This window comes from Oscarella lobularis, chromosome 20 (assembly GCF_947507565.1).
Source record: "Oscarella lobularis chromosome 20, ooOscLobu1.1, whole genome shotgun sequence".
Classification (NCBI taxonomy): domain Eukaryota; kingdom Metazoa; phylum Porifera; class Homoscleromorpha; order Homosclerophorida; family Oscarellidae; genus Oscarella; species Oscarella lobularis.
Genome location: NC_089194.1, coordinates 1,097,081 through 1,117,961, shown reverse-complemented (window position 1 = coordinate 1,117,961; position 20,881 = coordinate 1,097,081). Strand labels below are relative to the sequence as shown.

The 20,881-nt window shown below is 44.4% G+C and overlaps 6 protein-coding genes and 1 long non-coding RNA gene across 12 annotated transcripts; 1 reads left to right on the top strand and 6 right to left on the bottom strand.

Moving 5' to 3' along the window:
• Positions 1-49: 49 nt before the first annotated feature.
• Positions 50-1,295, bottom strand: LOC136199290 (galactose-3-O-sulfotransferase 2-like). The gene has a single exon (XM_065989466.1). The coding sequence runs from the start codon at positions 1,270-1,272 to the stop codon at positions 163-165; it is 1,110 nt and encodes a 369-aa protein (XP_065845538.1). The 5' UTR covers positions 1,273-1,295; the 3' UTR covers positions 50-162.
• A 157-nt stretch (positions 1,296-1,452) lies between these two features.
• On the bottom strand, positions 1,453-2,308 carry LOC136199289 (uncharacterized). Its single transcript, XR_010673005.1, has 4 exons — positions 2,167-2,308; positions 1,880-2,113; positions 1,766-1,824; positions 1,453-1,702 (listed from the first exon to the last, which is right to left on the bottom strand). It is a non-coding gene; the product is annotated as an uncharacterized lncRNA (long non-coding RNA).
• A 20-nt stretch (positions 2,309-2,328) lies between these two features.
• Positions 2,329-6,371, bottom strand: LOC136199285 (uncharacterized). 5 transcript variants are annotated; one of them, XM_065989458.1, is made up of 10 exons: positions 6,239-6,371; positions 6,091-6,178; positions 5,721-5,824; positions 5,573-5,662; positions 5,419-5,517; positions 5,315-5,368; positions 5,233-5,265; positions 3,262-5,173; positions 2,832-3,209; positions 2,329-2,771 (listed from the first exon to the last, which is right to left on the bottom strand). In XM_065989458.1, the coding sequence occupies exons 5-10, from the start codon at positions 5,464-5,466 to the stop codon at positions 2,479-2,481; spliced, it is 2,718 nt and encodes a 905-aa protein (XP_065845530.1). In that variant the 5' UTR covers positions 5,467-5,517; positions 5,573-5,662; positions 5,721-5,824; positions 6,091-6,178; positions 6,239-6,371; the 3' UTR covers positions 2,329-2,478. The 5 variants fall into 5 exon arrangements, with proteins under 5 accessions (XP_065845530.1, XP_065845533.1, XP_065845532.1 ...); XM_065989461.1 differs by adding an exon at positions 6,200-6,238 and having other exon boundaries at positions 5,721-6,142; positions 6,295-6,366; XM_065989460.1 differs by having other exon boundaries at positions 5,721-6,178; positions 6,239-6,294; positions 6,335-6,365.
• A 58-nt stretch (positions 6,372-6,429) lies between these two features.
• On the bottom strand, positions 6,430-11,397 carry LOC136199287 (serine/threonine-protein kinase TNNI3K-like). 2 transcript variants are annotated; one of them, XM_065989463.1, is made up of 15 exons: positions 11,095-11,396; positions 10,955-11,046; positions 10,051-10,140; positions 9,903-10,001; positions 9,749-9,847; positions 9,597-9,695; positions 9,416-9,514; positions 9,265-9,363; positions 8,963-9,061; positions 8,815-8,913; positions 8,678-8,764; positions 8,583-8,624; positions 8,236-8,320; positions 7,468-8,184; positions 6,430-7,419 (listed from the first exon to the last, which is right to left on the bottom strand). In XM_065989463.1, exons 1-15 carry the CDS (start codon positions 11,162-11,164, stop codon positions 6,641-6,643), a joined length of 2,655 nt encoding a protein of 884 aa, XP_065845535.1. In that variant the 5' UTR covers positions 11,165-11,396; the 3' UTR covers positions 6,430-6,640. The 2 variants fall into 2 exon arrangements, with proteins under 2 accessions (XP_065845535.1, XP_065845534.1); XM_065989462.1 differs by having other exon boundaries at positions 10,955-11,397.
• Positions 11,398-13,426: 2,029 nt separating this feature from the next.
• LOC136199288 (uncharacterized) lies at positions 13,427-15,783 on the bottom strand. The gene is made up of 11 exons (XM_065989464.1): positions 15,511-15,783; positions 15,404-15,435; positions 15,244-15,344; positions 15,001-15,107; positions 14,596-14,775; positions 14,427-14,523; positions 14,250-14,357; positions 14,115-14,196; positions 13,925-14,014; positions 13,747-13,862; positions 13,427-13,683 (listed from the first exon to the last, which is right to left on the bottom strand). Exons 1-11 carry the CDS (start codon positions 15,758-15,760, stop codon positions 13,575-13,577), a joined length of 1,272 nt encoding a protein of 423 aa, XP_065845536.1. The 5' UTR covers positions 15,761-15,783; the 3' UTR covers positions 13,427-13,574.
• A 268-nt stretch (positions 15,784-16,051) lies between these two features.
• Positions 16,052-18,640, top strand: LOC136199210 (protein phosphatase 1H-like). Its single transcript, XM_065989368.1, has 11 exons — positions 16,052-16,283; positions 16,335-16,440; positions 16,515-16,757; positions 16,986-17,098; positions 17,205-17,292; positions 17,370-17,488; positions 17,549-17,615; positions 17,667-17,771; positions 17,837-17,935; positions 17,997-18,052; positions 18,443-18,640. The coding sequence occupies exons 1-11, from the start codon at positions 16,072-16,074 to the stop codon at positions 18,618-18,620; spliced, it is 1,386 nt and encodes a 461-aa protein (XP_065845440.1). The 5' UTR covers positions 16,052-16,071; the 3' UTR covers positions 18,621-18,640.
• LOC136199215 (guanine nucleotide-binding protein G(i) subunit alpha-like) lies at positions 18,547-20,744 on the bottom strand. The gene is made up of 8 exons (XM_065989373.1): positions 20,481-20,744; positions 20,213-20,255; positions 19,988-20,129; positions 19,746-19,903; positions 19,551-19,679; positions 19,276-19,405; positions 19,022-19,175; positions 18,547-18,937 (listed from the first exon to the last, which is right to left on the bottom strand). The coding sequence occupies exons 1-8, from the start codon at positions 20,590-20,592 to the stop codon at positions 18,747-18,749; spliced, it is 1,059 nt and encodes a 352-aa protein (XP_065845445.1). The 5' UTR covers positions 20,593-20,744; the 3' UTR covers positions 18,547-18,746.
• Positions 20,745-20,881: the final 137 nt, after the last annotated feature.

Sequence of the window (20,881 nt, the reverse complement as noted above, 5' to 3'; positions counted from 1 at the left end):
GCTGTATGTTTTGCCCTTATTCGGGTACTGCTCCGTCTGTGAGCGATTCAAATTTCTAATAATAATAATAATAATTAATATAGCCCCATCGTATAGCATCATGTGCATGGTATTTGTAGGGATATCATTAACCAGACAAGCAAGCAAACAAAACAAACAAACTCAGGCGGTCTTCTTTTCGTACCACTCGGCCATTTGTGACTGTCGATCTCTCGGAAGCGAACGGATATCTTTTCCCTTAGTAAAGTTGACCATTGCGTCTTTGTATCGTTCGACCTCGAAGGCGAAACTTCCCGTCCGTCGCTCTTCGTCGCGAATTTTTTCGTGAAACACTTTGAGAAAATGATTGTAAATAAGAAAGTCGGCTCGCAGCCAATCTCTCAGCACTTCCTTGTGTCTATCCGTCAGAACGGCGTCTTGATGATGTGCGACCAACTTCTCATAATCCGAAACTTTCTCGTCGTTCTTTTTAAAATTGGGATGCGTTCTCGCCGGCATCATCACGACGTCTGTTAGATTCCACTTGAGAATTCGTCGCAGCATGACAATAGATTCCGGATAATGTTCCATTATCATGACCAAACTAAATGCTTCATCCATTTCTCTAATTTTACTTCGTACGTCTTTGTCGTCGTAGGGAGGCTCGAGTCCCAGGTCGTAGGCCATGGGATTTAGAATGTGCCAGTGGAAAGCACACTTCCGAAGTTTATTATAATAAATTCGTGGATTGTCTAAGACTTCCAGGGGACCGATCTCGGTGGCGGCTCCAACGCACTGTCGAACGACGGAAAAAAAGTCGAAAGCGGAAAGAAAAAGAGTGTAAGGATTTCGTAGAATGGTGAGATAGATCGGATTCCGTATTAGCTTATCGGCCACGGACTTTCGATAGCGACAGTGCGAAACCAAAGCGTTGTACTCGCCCGGCCTGTGCACCACGCGATACGTCCTATTATTATTAATTTCGAGAAATTGGTTCTTCATAGGAGGGGACCCCTTCCTGGTTGCGATTTCAATTAGGCCGTGAGAGCGTATGTAGCGTTTCAGTATGTCTCGAACGCTCGTGCTCCCAGTCTTATGCGTCTTAACGAAGACAAAATTGCGTACTGGCGTCGCCAATGTCTCGGAAGTCTCGGAGGAGACGGGACCGTATAATTTAGCATACTTGATCGGCGGCTTGGCAAACGAAGACTTGTTGACGGTTTGTAGAGCGAGTAGGAGGACGACTCCAACGACTCCAAGTAAGCAGCAAGATCGAAAGGAGGACTTGCTCATAGCAACCGCACCATATGACCGCAGGCGTGTGAAACGTACACAGGAACTCACGTGCACGCGGTTTGCGTCACACAATAGGAGCCCTAAGATAGCTACGTATATGACTTACTTTTTCTAGCTTAGTTAAACCGATGGTTAAACCGACAACTGAAAGAGTTTCTTTCTCAACTGAAGCAAGAATTGACCTGAGAAGCGTTGTTACGCCCATGCACGAACGCTCAACATTCGTGCACGTCTTTTTAGAAGGGGAAAAAAAAAACGAACGCAAAGACGTGAAAAGACAGCGCGTAAAAAGAAGAAAAAAACCATAAAAACGGCCGCTTACGTCGGCTTGGTCAATTTGAGGAAAACGCTACCGTGAGATGGAACTTTCATAGAAAATTCATCCGATTTGACCCCGAGATCATTCTTAGCCCACAAATCGCGCACGCTAAAAGTATAAATATACTCACAGCTAGCATCGTCTCTCTTTAATTAATTAATTATTACGTACTTCACCTAACGTAATCTTCCGGCTTCTCCAGGTGCGGTTTGCGTAACACAATAGGAGCCCTGATACGAGTACTGTACCGTAGTCGAGTTCTCTATATATATACAGTATACTTACTTTTTTCTAGCTTAGTTAATTAAACCGACCACTGAAAGAGTTGTTTTTGACTGAAGCAAAAACCTGAGCAGCGTTGTTACGTGCACGAACGCTCAACATTCGTGCACGTATTTTTAGAAGAGAAAAAGACAAACGCAAAAAAGTGAAAAGACAAGAAGGAAAAACCTGAGGGAACTTTCATAAAAAATTCATCTGAATTGACGCCGATCCTTCTTAGCCCACAAATCGCGTACGCTAAAATTATAAACAATCGCAGATATACAACGCATTCGAAGTCTCTTTATTACGTGCTTCGCCTGGGGGGGCCCCATTTAGTATAGAGCCGATTATGGTCATTCTAAACCTGGAAACCCCTAAAGCTCGCGCTGCCATGGCCAGAAGTTGCTGTGGCACGTAGAAAACGTCGACGAGAGGCGGCTCGTCGATGCCTAAAGGAAAGAAATGTCACGTGCACATAACTAATAGTATATATCTCGGGCCGACTGAAAAACAAAACACCAAAACTACAGAAAGTTAGAATAGTGGCCCTGACCTTACTAGACCTTACTACACAAAAGCTGACTAAAATACAAACTTGAAAAAAACATTGAAAATTAGTATCAATTTTCGGACTTGTACGCACCCTCAATCTCGCTCACGCTAACATTGCATTTTTCGCACGCGGTAACAAGAGCTTTCACTGTAGCGTTACGACCCTGTTTGATCTTCCAATCACCTATAACAGAAAATGCCAGAACGAAATCATCACCATCACCCCAATTTCGTTTGTAGTGCGGCACGTCCTTGCGATCTAGTTCCAAGTAAATGAGAAGTTTAATCCAATTTCCTTTCATCAGTCTAGCAACTGCACGAATTAGTTTGAAACTGACTTCGTTTGGCAGCCTGAGTGCACCTGCAAAAAACCGCACCGAGTATTTGAAACTCAAGCGCGCCTGCCGCTGCATGCTTTCACCTTTAGCGACTGAACGTCTAGTGCAGTATTCAAACCAGATATTTACTTCCTCCAGATCAGCGGGCAAAGGAACACCGAACATGTTATATAGGTTGGTATCTCCGGGTGAATATTCGTAATTTTCACTTGAATTAATAATAACCGGAAGAGAATCAGGATCCTGATCCTTGTTTTCGTCTGCTTTCTTTACTTCACAGCATAGACTATATTCGAAGCTTTTCATGTCTTGCTGGCGGGCATCTTTCAAATGCATGTAGAGCTCATTTTTAATGGAGGCTAAAAATGAGGCATTTAACTTCTCTATATCGTCATCTCTAACAAAGTGAACTGCTAGAGAAATCCATTTGCCTCGACCATGGTACAGCAGCTCTACTTCAACTGCAAATAACAATATCACATATGGGCTGACTAGTTTACATGGAGATCAGACCTTCTAACGATAGATCTTTATCATCCACCAGAAAAATACACCGATGACGAGAGAGTCGCGGTCCCTTAGGGTGCATTCGTAGAAAAGAAGTCACGAGACGAAAGTAGAGACGTTCCGGGACATATTTGAGCGTTGTGGGAAAGACGATGAGAGGAGCAGGGAAACGAATTTTGCAGCTATTTTCCGGCCTCCAAAGACAGGATGTGGGCAAAGACGTTCGAAGCATTGGCGGAACGAAGTATGCATCCGCAACTGGTGTAATGATATCAAGCAGCTGGAGAAGACGCACGATAAGCTCGTTTTCAGCGCGAATTTGCTCCCGACTAGAATCAACTTCGAGTTCGTCTTGACAAGCAGTTTTGGCCCGCATCTGTCTTAGACGATAGGCTAAAAGCTCTTTCGTCATTAGACCCTTTTTTTTAAGATCTGTCCAGTGTTTCTTCATTCTGGGTCCAGGCGGAGCAGCTGCAAAAAACGCAGAGAGGAACTTGAATACCCATGTCGGACTCGTAAAAACGACATCTTTCAACTCCGGATCGTCCGGGTAATACAAAACTGCTCCAGCGTTGTCCAGAAACTTCAGCGACGTTATGACTTCTTCTCGACCGGAAAAATTGCACACAGCTTCAGCTAGAGTCACAATTTCGTCAATAGTAGCAACGACGGTTTTCATTTCTTCTCTCCAAAGAAGAAATAAATGCTCCAGTAAACCCCAATGCAGAGGCTGCTTTTTTTCTGTTTGCCAATGCTTTGTGGTCATGCGGTCGACTCGTTGTTCAATATGATGGGGAGTCTCGCAGGAGAAATCGATGCTGTCTACCAGAAACAGACTTTTGACGTAATGAGTCATTTCCCGGAAGATAGGCGTTTTATCGGTGTATTCGCCTGTGATTGTATCTGGGCAAATAACATGCTTGACCATGTCACTGCCTTCAAGAAACTTTTCAAAAAAGTTGCCTTGCTTTCTTAGCCATTCATGTACAGCTGTCGAATCAGGAAACCTAGCTTTGTCTCTGAGTATGTCGCTGTAATTACCAATGACAAAGACAGGAGGAGCTTCTACTTCTTCGTCTTCTTTGCCTAACCAGTGATCGCTTCCTCCTCTGTTTTCGTGACCCAGAGCGATGGAGCTAAGCAAGTAGAGAGGAAAGTCTGCGTTCTGGCTCAATTTGTGCGTCTGCTCGATTACTTCACCGTCCGAAGACTGATAAAGGAACTCTGATTCATCAGCAGACAACGGCTTTGAAAGATCCGTTACAACCATATAGTTACATAATCCAAACTCTCTGTTGTATGGCATGAGAGCGGGATGAGTGGAGAGGCACATGTCATACCCTCTTAAATCCCATACATTTCGAACACCATGACTTTTTTCACTAGGTTTCGTTTTGAGAAATCGGTTTACCAGCCTTTGCTGATTCGTTGCTTCAGTTTTTGACAAGGGCTCACTGTCAGTTCCTGATGCGGTGCGATGTTCCGAATCTTCCCTTTCGGACTCGGGAGACTCTGTGAAGTGACTCGGAGCCTCTTGAATGCCGTTCTTTGATGCTTGATCAAAGGATCGCGGCTGCTTCCGATCAACTTGATAGCAACCCTCTGCAGTAAGCGGATTTAAATGATCCTTGTTCTTGGTGGCTTGCCGGCTACGAGCAGCCGCGTTTGTCATTGTTGCAGTTGCCCCGAGTCCTTTCGCCCTTCCTGGCGAGTTGTCTAAAAGGAAATCGACGTCGCACGATGGATGACCAACAACGATTGTAAGAGAACGCTTGATGCCGACAGATTCTTGATTTAGAGTCGCCATGGCATACATTTCTCCTTCGTCACAAGAATCATCACCTCCGCAGAAAGAGTTACCGCTGCTAAAGTCTTCTTCAACTTCTTCGTCTGTGCTGGCAACTTCAATTTTATTCTCCTAGTGAAGTAAATCACGTAATGTGAGCCTTATTTAATTAAAATTAATTGCCACCATACCATTTCATCTTCTTCGACTTCCAAACGAGCACACTAGAGAAAGTCACTATCGATATGTGATTATTATCTTTTCTGGACGTGCCTTTCGTTTTGAAGTAATCTTTGCAATAAAATTCTCTGGAGCCCCCTCATTATTCTAAAACCCTTCTAAATAAAAAGAGTATTCCAGTAACGTTTTGATCTTACGTCGTCTCTAGTATGAATGTTGCACCCCTTTTTGATTAGAACGTGCATTGGTCCTTCGTTGTTGCTGAAAATGGAAGAAAGAAAAGGTGTTCTTCCTAACTAAGAACAAAGAGTCATTCAGCTATGAGTATAATAAATCACGTCAAAAAGGTACGAAATTTCGAGCTTCAACATCAGCTCCAGCTGAAATCAAGTAGTCCGTTGTTTCGGCATCACGTGTGACATGAAGGCAGGTGTTCCCTAACTGTACGGGCATAGGGAATCAATTGTCTTTGAATGTAAGTCAAAATCACTCGTAGCACCTTGTCCTTGGCTTCTTTCCACCTTTCCGGGTAACGGCTAACATACAAAGCTACAGTCTCTTTATTTCCGCTTTTGACATCCGAAAGAAAGTCTAGGGGAAGAGCTAAGAAAGAGAAAGAGATCTACAGAGAGTTTCTTTGCCAGCAAAGTCAGCTGCCATAGCAAATGTCAGGTCGAGTAATACACTGTATCAGCTTTCCTGTGTTATTGTGCATGCGCATTGGCGGCTTTCACTTTCACGAAACGACAAAAGAGAACTTTTGTAAAGGGCTTAGAACAAAGCCGCGCAACAGCGCTTTTCGTGACGCTTCATGTATAGTCGCCGGGAAGCAATTTAAATCTGCCAGTGCGCTCCGGTCGGGTTCTTACCCAAGACCCTTGTTCGTCTTCAAGTTCTATCCGGCCAATCTGGGTTCACGCTCTGAATAGAACTCCTAATTCGTCAATACGATTTCTTCTAATTACAACGTCACGGTACATGTGCGTTCCGAACGAATAGATCCTTGTAATTACATACCTGGGAATCCAATTGTCTCCTAGCCGCTTACAACATTTAAACTTTTGCCAACCTACCTGTGATAATGTCTTTAGTTAATATGCAGCTTTTTATCACCTTTTGACGTCTTCAAGTTCTAAGACAAGGCTAAAGACAAACAGAGGAAAAAAGTCAGTCATCTTATCCCATTGAAAGACGAAAAGACGTGCCAATAGCTTTCGAGGCCAATCCTCGTGCCCATCTACATAGCGCATAAATTCGCTGCTAACCAGCGGGACGCAATATACAAAATGTGACGAACCAAAAAGCGTATGAAAGACAACATCAGTCCCTCTCCCCCTCAAATATCTCCAGCTAAAACACTAACACAAAGTTTGGATGACACCTACGTTAGATCCTAAGCAAAAGTTCAAACACTAAAAGTTAGAGCCAAGGTTCCTTCACTAGATGCACCTTCCCTCCCCCGTACACCTTACCCTTTACCATTCTCTTTGCCGGACACCTTCTGTACTCCTGGTCCGACTTCTGAACGGCGATCAATTGCGACAGGCACTCACCAATCAAAGGCCTCTCACGAGGACCTTGCTTCACCATCCCAAGACCGAGCCTCTTGATGAGAGGATGACGAACACTCGTTGCCTGAACCATTCTCTTCGTCGGAGCCGGTTCTCGACCAGTCATCAACTCAATAAACGTAACGCCGAGACTATAGACGTCTGCCATCTTCGTGTTGTGCTGAGTCGATCTTTCAGGAGCCAAATAATTAGGACTCATTGGTCCAGCGGATAAACTAGAGTGATCAGAGAAACGCGCTGCTCCTAAATCGCAGATTTTCGCCTCCATCAATGACGTGACGACGACGTTGGTCGATCGGATGTCTCCATGAAGAATATTGAGGCCGTGAAGATAGCTAACTCCAGCTGAACAGCCTACGGAGACGTCCACTTGTTCTCGGAGAGTAATGGTACCCTCTGCTGCTTTGATGACGTCGCTAAGAGATCCCTCTAGTAATTCCGAGACAATGCTAAGAGGAATTCCGTCCTGAGAAATGACGCCGAGGAGTGAGACGACGTTGGGATGATGAACGTGGCTGCAGATCGAGATTTCTTGCTCGAGACGCTCGCGATAAGTTTCGACGCGAAGGAAATCGAAGAAGGTTTTGACGGCCACTTGGCAACCGCGCCAATGACCAACACGAACCTCTAAACAAGAAAATTGTATAGAGAATAAATTAGTATTCTGAAATTTACCGCCATAGGCTCCTCCTCCGAGTTTGATGCCGCTCTGTTCAATTTCCGTTGAAGGAACTTTGACGATTTCTTCGTATTTGCTTAAATTTCTTTGCGCTTCCTCAGCCACGAGTCTTGCCTCGTCTCGTTCTTGCCGCAGCTGAGAGCATTGTGCATTCTGTACCAGCAGAGCGTGTACTCTAGCATTGCCTTTCGATACTTGAGAGGCGTTTTCTTCTTCCTGTTGAGCGCCTTGCCTTAAACTCTCAGCCAGATGAGTGCGCATTCTAGCAATTTCTTTAGTTAGTTCATACGACACTCTGGCATTTTCTTTCTCTAAATGAGCGTATTGTCTTGCACTCTCTGCCAGCTTAGCACGTATTGCAGCATTTTCTTCGGATAGTTGAGATAGTTGAGAGGAGATTGCTTCATTTTCTTCCTCCAGTTGAGCGCATTGACTCGCACTCTCCGTCAGCTGAGCCTGCATTCTAGCACTTTCTGCAGATAGTTGAGAGGAAATTCTTGCATTTTCTTCCTCCAATTGAGCGCATTGCCTGGCACTTTCCGCCAGCTCAGCGCACATTCTAGCATTCGCTTCAGAAAGTTGACAGGACACTTCGTCTTTTTCTGCCTCCAAATCGGCGCATCGTCGTGTACTTTCTGCTATCGCTTCAGATAACAGAGACCTTAATCTGTTATTTTCTTCCAGCAATTGATTCATTCTCTCCCTTTCTCTCCCTAAAAACAAAAATCCATGACGCTAAGAGCCTAAAAATGATTCTACCTTACCTTGACCCGCTTCTGTTTGCGTAGCTTGATCACAAAGCTCTAGACTAGCTCGTTGAGTAGATTTCACTTCCTTCATCACTTCATCCTTCCAATAAAACCAAACAAAATGGTCAAATTTTAGCTGATTAAGATACGTAGTCATAGAGAAATCATGGCCAGCATGCTACCTTTCTGCATTACAAAAAAACGAGCCTTATTCTATCATTTTGACAATAAGAAAAAATCTATAAAAATCGCAATTGGAAAACCCCCGAAGTGAAGGCAAATTTTCTCAGAAGCTCCGCTCAGGCTCAATTTATTCACAATCCTGGCTGATTATGTAGGCAATCCCTACTGATTAACCTTACTTCTAGTAGTGAAATCGTCTTCGTTTCTGTTCCTAAGTTAGCCTAAACAAAGTGAACGTCAATGTGTTATATTTAAAAAAAATCAAGTAGCTTACCTTTTGCTTGATAAAAGTGTTCAAAAGTTGTTTCTTAAGCTCTACATGATTATGAAGATCAGCAACTTCCAATGCTCCACTGTTGAACTATTATCAGAATTAGCATTTACGCCTCTATTGACTGCTAAACGCCTTACGCTGTCTTTCGCATAAATGTTGCAACCCTTTTCAATTAGCATACTAATTACAGCATCTTCTCCACTTTCAACAGCTTTAAGAAAAGGCGTTCTGCCCCACTAATGATCAACAATCATTAGTGTACTAAAAACAAATTAGTTGCACTGCCTTATCCCGAAATTCAATATTTGCCCCTGCTGAAATTAAATAGTCTGCCGTTTCAACGTGACCATTCTCAGAAGCATAGAGCAATGGAGTACAACCATTCTAAAAACCATTGTAAAGATTGTTTAACGTAGAGACCTTGAAAGAGTAGCGCCATTTAGCAGTACTAATGAATTTTTTAGAACATGGACTCCGCTACCCAAGCAAGCCTATCATTTGAGAATTAAAACGAACAAAGTCATGAGCGCGCTCCGCGAGTCTGGTACGTGCCAACGTCGCTACTACTCAAGAATAAGGTATATAACCTGATTGGCATAATTGATATCCAATCCAAGTTCAATAAGTAGTTTGACAACTCTTAAATGGCCTTTCATGCTTGCAAGTGACAATGCTTGGTCACCATCCTACATCAGTGAACATGTCACTTAGTAACAACGTCCTATAACAATTGCTTACCTCATCCGTTGCATAAATATTGCATTCTTTTATTATTAAAAAGTCCATCACTTGTTCTCTTCCTTCAAAGGCTGCTTCAAGAAAAGGTGTAACTCCCAACTAGTAGCAAAAATTTACATGTATAAATAAGATTTAGCATCATAATTGCAAACAAATATATTAATTGGCAATAAATCAATACTTTAGAACGAGCTTCTATGTCTGCTCCAGCCGACAATAAATATTCAGCCATTTCTACGTGTCCCGCCCAGCACGCCCAATGAAGAGATGTAAACCCATACTAAAATCAAATCATCTCTGCTTTCATTCATGAGAACTACTAGTAGTAACTACTCGATGATGTTCATTGACATTGACTCCAATTCCAACAAGTCGTTTGGCAATTTCTACGTGACCCTTTTCACACGCAAGTGCCAATGCTCCATTACCATTCTACAAGTGTCACACTATCATGATAACAAAGTCTTACGACATTTTTACTTAGTACCTTGGCTTTTGCAGAATGATTGCATCCCGTTTCAAGTAAAACAGTCAGCACTTCACTATTTCCTTTAATCGCAGCTTCTAGAAAAGGAGTTCTGCCATACTAAAGCAGCCTTTAGATGTGATTGCAAAATATCAATACAACAACGTGCCTTATTTGGAGCTTCAACGTCTGCACCAGCTGTAATCAAATAGCTTGCCATTTCAGCATCACGTGCAAAATGAAGCGGAGAACTCCTTAACTATTTAGAGCAAAGAAAGGATTAGTTCGACTATTCGTCAGCTCGCGTATGGCCAGAAAAAACTACAGTATCACAAAACGTAGGGCGTGTCTGTTGTCCAACGAAAGCTTCACATCACGTGCATAATTCCCCGAACACCAGGGCGCGCGCGGGCGAAGCCCGCGCGCGCCCTGGTGGGAACTACGTTAACTACGCTAGTGTGAATCGGCCTTCAAACGTGATCGCCCAAAAACCAAAGTGTTTTCTGTCGGTTACCCTGACGTCACAATCGCACTTAGGCCAATCACACACACAGGTGCCTCTATGACATCACAGTCATTGTGATGTCACACTCTCCCGTATTTTGAACAAAATGTACATAAAAGGTGACGTCACAGTAGATAGGAACCCCGGATTGTGTTTAGAACTTTTCAGGAAGGAGTAGGCATATTATACAGGCTACTTTATCAAGGATAAATACTATTAAACATAACGGTCAGTAACGTTCATAAAGGGAACACAGTAAAGGAGCACGTTGGGTTTGTCGTGCTGCGAGCTTTGCTCGCAGCACGCAAACCCAACTGCGAGCTGATAATGGGCCTCGTGACCGAAGGGGCAGGGAGGTGTAGCTCTGGGTCACATAAGAGGTCAAATTGATTGTAGGTTTTTGCGGAAAATAAGGCATATGCCAACTAACGTGGTTAGGCAGTGTGATCTCATATATCTATGGTGTGATGGAGTAAAAGAATTATAAGATAGCGTGCTGAGGGTGTTCGGGGATCACATGATGGCTCACAAAGGCCATCATTATCTAGTCGCAAAGGGGGTCAAACACCTCATCTGTGAATATCTTCCACTTTATCGGATTGCGTTTAAGGTACGAAGAGACGTCTGACGTACTTCCCCTTTCGATAGCGGAGAGAAATTCTACATACAGACATTCTCCTAGAAAAGGTATGGAGAAAAAGACCAAACTGTCGCTTTCCATCCCAACAAGACGCGAGACAAGAGTTCGACGCGGTTCGGTACAGGGAGCTGTCGCCATCGGGATCCTGCCTCGGTTTTGAGGATGCGCAGTGCAAGCGAATGTGAGATGTTGAAACCAATGTGAGGTGTTGAAACCGAAAGCGTATATATAGAAATGACATCATCGATGATACATTGTCACATTACTAAAAGGTGGAGTGGAATCGACGTCTTTTTGGGAGAAGAAAAGAACAAACACAAAGAAGTGAAAAGACAGCGCGTAAAAAATGTAACGAGGAGACCCGTTCGGCTCCTCGCGTATGGCACGAATGAGTTATGGGCATGCGTCGTAGCGCATGCCATCGCACAATAGTACCTAAGAATAGCTCGCGTAGGCACAAAGGAGATAAGTGGAGTTGTAAGAGCTAGGTAGGCGTACGAGTAGGTGGACAGACGCCTACCGGTCTGTCCACCAGGGACTATATAGGAGAAAGTTTTGGTTGTAGTTGGTGTGTGTGACTGTAGTGATTGATGTGAGTTTGGAAGTCAGTGTGAACAATAAAGAGATGGAAAACGAGAGTGATGAAGAGGTGTCGTTTAACCCTCAACGGTATACGGCACCCATTACAAAAAGAAGAAAAAAAACAAAAAAACGTGTGGCCAATTTTAGGAAAACGACTCATCCTGGGAATCAGCCCGTCGTCCGTCCAATCCGCAGCGCGTGCGCGAGGCCTACTTGCGATTGGCGCGCGTCAATCATCCCGATCAAGGCGGTTCGCCGTTTCTATCGCAGAAAATTGGGGAAGCGAAAAGTTGCCTGGAAACGGCGAAAAAATCTAATTAGTTAATCTAATTAATTAGTGACTGAAATTACCGGTAGTCCTGCTGTAAGAATAAAATATGAAAGATCACGTGGGCGTATTTAACTTTTTGCTATTAATATAGCCCCATCGTATGGCATTTGTAGAGATATCAATAATTAACCAGACAAGCAAGCAAACAACACAACAAACAAACTCAGGTGGCAGTTTGTTGTTCGTACCACTTGGCCATTTGCAACTGTTCTTCTCTCGGAAGCACACGGACACCTTTGTAATCTTTTCTAATAAAATTGATGATCGCGTCTTTGTATCGTTCGACCTCGACGGCGAAACTTCCCGTCCGCCTCTCTTCGTCGCGAATTTTTTCGAGAAACGCTTCGAGAAAATGATTGTAAATGAGAAAGTCGGCTCGCAGCCAGTCTCTCAGCACTTCCTTGTGTCTATCCGTCAGAACGACGTCTTGATGATGAGCGACCAACTTCTCGTAATCCGAAGCGTTCTCGTCGTTCTTCTTAAAATTGGGATGCGTTCTCGCCGGCATCATCACGACGTCTGTTAGATTCCACTTGAGAATTCGTCGCAGCATGACGATAGATTCCGGATAATGTTCCATAATCATGACTAAACTAAATGCTTCATCCATTTCTCTAATTTTACTTCGTACGTCTTTTTCGTCGTAGGGAGGCTCGAGTCCTAGGTCGTAGGCCATGGGATTTAGAATTTGCCAGTGGAAAGCACACTTCCGAAGTTTATCATAATAAATTCGTGGATTGTCTAAGACTTCCAGGGGACCGCGATCTCGGTGTCGGCTCCAACGCACTTTCGAACGTTGGTAAAAAAGTCCAAAGCGGAAAGAAAAAGAGTGTAAGGATTTCGTAGAATGGTGAGATAGATCGGATTCCGTATTAGCTTATCGGCGACGGACTTTCGATAACGACAGTGCGAAACCAAAGCGTTGTACTCGCCCGGCCTGTGCAGCACGCGATACGTCCTAGTATTACTAATTTCGAGAAATTGGTTCTTCATAGGAGGGGCCCGGCCCCATCCTGGTTAGGATTTCAATTAGGCCGTGAGAGCGTACATAGCGTCTCAGTATGTCTCGAACGCTCGTGCTCCCAGTCTTATGCGTCTTAACAAAGACGAAATTGCGTACTGGCGTCGCCAATGTCTCGGAGGTCTCGGTATGCTTGATAGGCGGCTTGACGAACGAAGACTTGTTGACGGTTCGTAGAGCGAGTAGGAGGACGAATCCTATGACTCCAAGTAAGCAGCAAGAGCGAAAGGTGGACTTGCTCATGCATAGCAACCGCGCGGCGTGTGAAACGTACCCAGGAACTCAGGTGTATAGAGTAAGTTATCTTCCGGCTTCTCCAGAAGCGGTTTCATTGCGTCACACAATAGGCACCCTAATACTTGTCCTGAAAAAACGATAACTACGAGTACTGTATCTAGTTGATAGACGACTTACCTTTTTCTAGCTTAAACCGCGACCACTGAAAGAGAGTTTTTTGTTTGCTCGTTTTCAACTGAAGCAAAAAGCTGAGCAGCGTTGTTACGTGCACGAACGCTCAACATTCGTGCACGCATTTTTAGAAGAGAAAAAAACCAACGCAAAAAGTGAAAAGACAGCGCGTAAAAAGAAGTAAAAAAACACAAAAAAACGACCAATTACGTCGGCTTGGTCAATTTGAGGAAAACGCTACCGTGAGACGGAACTTTCATAGAAAATTCACCCGATTTGACGCCGAGATCCTTCTTAGCCCACAAATCGCGTACGCTAAAAGTTTATATGCAAATATACACTCACAACATCGTCTCTCTTCAATTAATTATTACGTACGTCGCCTCGCCCGACCAACCAATCAAATCGAATTCAAAAGTGATATCGTGACTCTCGCTGTCGGCGTTGTACAAGGCGACGGCGTACGCACCGCCGTTTAGTGGCCGCGCCCACAACTAATCCATTAATTAAGTAAAGCTATCGTTTAATTTTTAAAGTCTTCTCTATTCTTTTTTACCTGGCAATGAGCTGAGCCATCGCTGCAGTGCCAAGTACCGACGCGATATCCCGCCTTTCTAAGTTTGTCTTGATGCACTGCTACGACTTCCTATTACAACACATCGGATCCTATTCTATCTCTCATATAGGTACCAAGTCTTTTATTTATAAGACATAAATTGACTGCAATTTCTAAAATCGATGTTTACCTCGTTTAGAAGTATCGTTTTCATGATGTCCGTCAAATTTCGTATGTCCGTCGAAACGAGCAGGTTTGACGCAGTAATAGCCCTATAGAGATCATGCAATAGATATCTTGTTATATGTCTAACTATAGTTTCTACCAGATAGTGAATTCTGTTACATATTCTGTATCAGTCATACCGGGACAGTGAGTCGACGCCGCTTCATCGCAACCGGCTCCTCCGGTCATCAAAAAATCCGGATCATTCCTATTATATAAGAAAATAATATTTCTTCTTCAACGAAGTTGACTTAATTAATTAATTAATTAATATAACCATCCGCCGGGTCCAGCGAAGTCCGCTATTTCCTTCGGAGCCATGAGTTCAATAATTTCAGCCGTTTTCGACCACTCGTCGTGGTGATCCCCATTGACTAATATAATTTAGAAATCACATGTATCTTTTTTTAATAAATTCCATGTACTGGTACTAATGATGTGCTAACCTCGCCACGCGTTCGCTACCTGTCTCGTGTAGTCGGGCGGCGGATACGGATAGCCGCGACAGAGTCCGAGAAAAATTGGCCTCCCAGTCGCATTCAAGCCCTTCGAGAATTCCGTGTGAACTTTCTCGTAATCCAACTCGGTTCCATTCACTTTCGTGTTGCACCAATCAATTTTAACATCTACATGATAATGATAAATAAATCTGGGTATATGCGCATCTCCTGACATGTAGCGAGTTGAGACACTAGCACTACGCTTTACGTAACAACAACTAGGTCAAAATAAATAGTTAATCAAATCGTCTTCATAATTTTATATATGTGAGAGAGAGGCATTAATATTTGTTTCATAAAATATTAACATATATGATATGAATGAGTTGTTATAACTGTTTTGTTTCTTACAGTCAACTCCCCAGTCGGCGAACGTCTGTGCGTCTTGCTCGTAATGTCCATAGCTGCCCGGTATAGGCTTGGGTCGTTCGCCAGAACTGCAAGTCGTCACGCCAGCACTGGAGAGAAAACCAACGCTCTGCTATTAATTAATTAATTAATTAATTAATTAATATTTGATTTAGAGAATACGCGTGGCTTTATATTTAAATCATATACTATGAATCTAATTCTGTGTGAGGAGGACTACGTTACCTAGTGTATAGACCGAACTTGAGTCCTTTGCTGTGAAGCCAATCGGTGAGATTTTTAATTCCGGACGGAAAACGGTTTTTATCCGCCTGAATCGAACCGTCCTAAAAACACGCGAAATAACCCCCAAAAGAAGACATTCTCATCTCCTAAGTAACTCCACCGCTGCTCTTTCTTCACTTCCCCAACAGTCATCTATAAAACACAAGCTTATTAATTAATTAATAATCAATTAAAAAGACCACAGCCTCAGTTTTGTTTTTGATTCACCGAGATTTATGTACTCGTAGCCGAGTGCGTGCATCCCGTTGCTGAGCATTGCTTCGGCGACGCTACGTATCTCCGTTTCGTTGCAGACGTCGTGCATTTTCCCGGATGCGCCTTTCTGGCCGCAAGAAGCCCAGGTGCACCACGAGTTCCATCCGAGCGGAGGAAAGAGGCCGAGGCCATTGTCCTCGCAGTCGACGGTGTGAAGAAAACCGGCGGCTAAGACGAACGCGAGAGTGAAAACAACTGCCATGTTTACGTGACGTGCGCTAACAACAGAAAGTACTACTACTGTAGTGGAGAGGGGGAAAGTTGTGTGCCAACTGGAAGGAGCACGTGCATCAATTGAGTGCTAAAGACGTCCGAGCACTCGTGCACCAATCAGCGCAAGTGTTAGAGAAAATGTCAAGCTCAATTAGGTTAATTAATTAATTAATTAATTAATTAAGATTCTTTCTTTAGGTCCTATAAAGTAAACAATCATCTTCAATCGTCATCATCACCCCTTTCTCGCGAAAGTGAAAAAGAGGACGTAGGTGACGTCACGGGAAACCCGTATAGGCAATGGGAGGCGTCGAATCGTTGCCCACAGACGAGGAAATTCTCTCGCTGCATCTTCCGATAGACAGTCGCCAGGCGAAGTACGACTGCGACAAGCGACCACCGTTCTTGGAGCTGAGCGACGATCAGCTCCAAGACTCGAAGAGCCACGAGAAACGCGTCATCGTGCAGCCGAACAGCTCGAGCCGTCTACCGTGGAACGCGGGCTATGCCGAGTACGTGAGCGCGCGAAACCGCAATACGAGCACCGACCAATCCGCGCGCAGGACGATAAACGCGGGAAAGAGTTACCTGCGCAACGAGGATCAGACCTCCTATGCCAAAGAAACGCTGCGTCATGTGACCAAGTACGAAGCTTCTGATTCGACGCAGGTAAAAGTAAACTCGCGCAAAGGCCCCCTTTTCGTTTGACGATCGGACTTTTGCGGGTTTCGGTTTTGATTTAGATTAGAATTCCCGTTCACTATTTCGGCGTTTTCGACGGACACGCCGGCGGCGAAACGTCGACGTTCGCCGCGCACGCGTGCCATCAACACGTAATAACGAATTTGAACGGAATTCGGGAACTATTGGCGTCAGACGACAAGGTGATCGAGCCGGAAGAGGACGTGTGCCTGGGCTATAGTTCCCCGAGAATCAAAGTCGAAGATCTCGTGAGGGGAGCGCTGGAAGAAGCCTTCATAGGAATGGTTAGAGTTTGTATAAAATTAATTAATTAAGGAGAAAGGGGGCCCCTCCGTTTACAGTGTCAGTCAATAATGTTTATATATTTATGCATTTATTTATTTTACGTCACAACAATGCACAGGCGCTACGCACACAGGCAATTCCTCTTTGCAAAGCCAATTTTACGAGGGGTGATTGCCCATACGTGGGCGGAGCTCAGTCAGATGACAGTGACTCTACCTTACTATTAGGACGAACAGCTGAGAAGGGATCGGCTAGATTTTAGCATCAAAGGGGGCTGCACTGCCATGGCTGCCCTCTTCGTCGAGAGAAAACTCTACGTGGCAAACGCCGGAGATTCGAGGTGAAAGGCACTCCCTACGTAGACTCCTGATTCTTTTTCTATATTTTTTGATTAATACGCGACTTCCTTATCTAACTAAAAGTCTCACGAATGCGATTAACTGTAGGAGCATTATTGTGAAAGGAAACGGAGATATAGTCGAAATGTCCAAAGACTATACGCCGGAAACGGATCGACAACGAGTCCAGGCCGTGGTAGGGGAAAAACAAACAATCTATAAATTATATCGTCAGGCGTGGATGCGCTTATTTACGTTTATTTGATTCTCTAGGCTTACTATCATCCCAAGTTGCTGGGCGATTTTTTCGGAAGACTCCAATTTCAACGACGAGTCAGACGCAAAGACGTAGGAAAGCAGATTTTGTACCGAGACAAGCACATGACCGGATGGTAAATAAAAAAATATATGTGTATATATACATATAAGTCTATAGTTACTTGCACGTGCAGGGCTTTGAAAATCGTTACGGAGGACGACATCAAAATGGTTCCCATGGTGACGGGCGAAGGCAAAAGGGCGAGGATTTTTTTAATTGACGAATTTACCGTGCGAGGATTTTTACTATAGGCTCGTTTGCTTTCGACTATTGGAACGACGCGCGGGTTCGGAGATTTCGATTTGGAAGCGCCCGGAGGTCTGAGAATTAAACCGTTTATGACTGCAATGCCGGAGGTGGGTGCACGGGGTATGGGACCTCTCGCGCGCGCGCGCGCGTGAACGTTTTCTCCTTACTGTAGGTTCGAATGTACGATTTATCGGACGAAAACGCCCACGGCGACGACGACGTTCTCATCATGGCGTCCGACGGACTGTGGGAACGGATTACAAACGAAGAGGTCAAACATTAATTAAAAATAAAATTGCCGCAAATCAACTAATTAATGCTTTATATAACAGGCAAGAGACGTAGTTAGGAAACTATTTCTGGAATTGGGAGCCACAGACACGCAGAGGTATGTACTGTACATCATAAAATACCTACCCAGTCTATCCATTGTAGTCTACTTTGTGTACCTTGACTGCCCAGTCTACTTAGGCAATCAATAGACGTGTCCCCCACTTCTCCATGTACAATTTTCTGCACTCGTCTATGAGCTTGCTTATCTTAACTCTTAACTCTAACCCCCTCGTTTAGCTGTACCGGTAGTCCCCTTTATAAACAATACATACATGTACATACATGTACTAGTACCAAGAGCTAATCAAAGACAACATACAGTACTCCCCCAAAGGACGTGTATTAGTATAATAAGAGTCTGTGTCCACTGCAAGTAACAGCTCTTATTATCTAGGCACCTATCTTTATACCAGCGCAGATGTACAGCGTGATTCTACGTGTTTAGATACGCGAGAGCGGCCCATCACTTAGTCTTGGCCGCTCGCGGCCATCTGACTCAAAAGGGCTGGCGCACGGAGAAGGAAGAATTCGCCAGCGGCGACGACATCACGTGCTTTGTCGTTCCCCTCAAGGGGGCATCGATCGAAATGAACGAAACATACAGGCAAAGGGAGACGAAATAAAAGGGGGAACCAACTCAGAGGGGGGGAGGGAGGGTATTAACCCTATCTAATTATCACGCAAATCAATAGGAATAGAGTTACCATCTTTTTCTCTCTGTCTCTCTGTCTCTCTCTTGTGGCGTTCTTTCAAAAAAGTCCGCAATCCCTCAAATTGTCCTTGATGATGACGTTGGTGATCGCGTCGAAAACGAATTGGACGTTCTCCGTGTCCGTTGCGCACGTGAAGTGCGTGTAGATTTCCTTCGTGTCCTTCTTTCTGTTCAAATTTTCGAATTGAAATTGTATGTACGCCGCCGCCTCTGAATACGTATTCAGTCCTATTAATCAATTAATTAATTAATAATATTAGACACGACGAAACCAAATCCTATTTTTAATTTATTAATTATATTTGGACTTGCCCGTGTATTCGGGAAAGCAGAGCGTGAGCGGCGATTTGATGATTTTCGTTTTGAAGAGATCCCTCTTGTTGAGAAAGAGAATGATCGACGTGCTTTCGAACCACTTGTTGTTGCAAATCGAATCGAAGAGCTTCATGCTCTCGTGCATACGATTCTAAAGAGAAAATAAATAAACAAATACTACTACTACTAATTAATAATAATAATAATAATAATTATTATTATTATTATTGTTATTATTATTATTTCTTTACCACTTCCTCGTCTTCGGCTAGAACCAAATCGTAGGCGCTCAGAGCGACGCAGAATATGATGGCCGTCGCGCCTTCGAAGCAGTGAATCCACTTCTTTCGCTCGCTTCTCTGACCGCCAACGTCGACCATTCTAATAATATTAAAAAATTCTCAATACTATATATATATGAAAAAGAATCTTCTTATTCGATTAATGATAATCACAATTAATTATTTCAACTGAAACGGAGCATTTATTCCATTAATTAATTAATTAATTAAATGATTTCTCTCACTTGAAGTGGAGACCCTTGAATTGGAAATGCGTTTCCACGATTCCCGTCGTTTTGACGCGCGTTCGAAGCACGTCCTGTTGCGTGGGAACGTAATCCGGCGAGCCGAGACGATCCAGCGAATTCAGATAGCTGGAGGAAGAGACGCGTAAACTCTCTCGCGTGCACTGCGCGCGCGCGAGGAAAAATTCGCGTTACTATGGCGCCGAATCGTTGAGCTGATATTCTCGCGCTCGTTTGAAGCAATCCTGAACGCCGGCGTCCGTCCAGAGTTTCTTCATGATCGCGACGGTTTCCTGAGTGAAATCCGCGTCGTCGCCGCGTCCGGCGACGCTGAATAGCTTTCGCGCGTCCTCCTGCGGAAAGGGAAGACGACATTCAGTCAGAGCGCATTATTCAGTCATTTCGCCGGTACGTCACATCAGTCATTCATTGCTCACCGCGCACGACGAATCGCCGAACTCCAATTTGAGAGTTCCGAGCGCTCGTATGATGGCGAGCATCGATTGAATCGTATTGCTGTACACGACGGGACGATATTGAAGGCATTCGTCTTTCGAATACCCTTTCTCGTGTATTATTCTTTCGCGAGAAGTGAATTCGAATTAGTGGGCGTGGCACGGGCACGGATAGCTAAATTAGCTAAGGCGCTTGTCTCAATTTACTTCATCTGCTTCACGATCGTACTCTTTCCCGATTCGCCGGCTCCTGCGCGCGCGCGAGAGAGATGTTTAGTTCGCGATGGGGAGATTCGGGCCGGCAATTAGCGAAGGTGCGACTGCACGGGGAGCGCGAACGAAGGAGAGGCGATAAAACGTAGTCGTGCCGAGCACGAATGCGTTGGAACGGAGACGCGTTTGCGCTGGGGTGAGCCCCCCTTTCGGTTCGGCCGCGTCGCGAGAGCGCGCGCGCGCGCGCGTTCCCTTCTCCCACCGAGTAGCAACAGTTCTCGCGACGCTTTTTCGCCTTCCACTCGAAGCTGCTGGTCGATTTGCTTGCTCCGCTCGACGGCGATCTTGTCCTCGGCGCTGATAGCACACCCCATCGGTAGAGAGTTCTCTCGCACTCGAATAGAAAACGCAAACAGGGGAAAACAGATCTCTCAAGGGCGTTAGCAGAAGATATGGCGCAAATCGACTAATACGTAGTTAGAATTGGGAGCCACAGACACGCAGAGGTATGTGCATCATAAAGTACCCACCCCCATTATATAACCGTTGTCCAATTTTCTTCGCTCGTCTCTGAGCTTGCTTATCTTAATATAATAAGAGTCTGTGCCCACTGCAAGTAACAGCTCTTATTATCTAGGCACCTATCCTAAGGCCAGTGCTGTA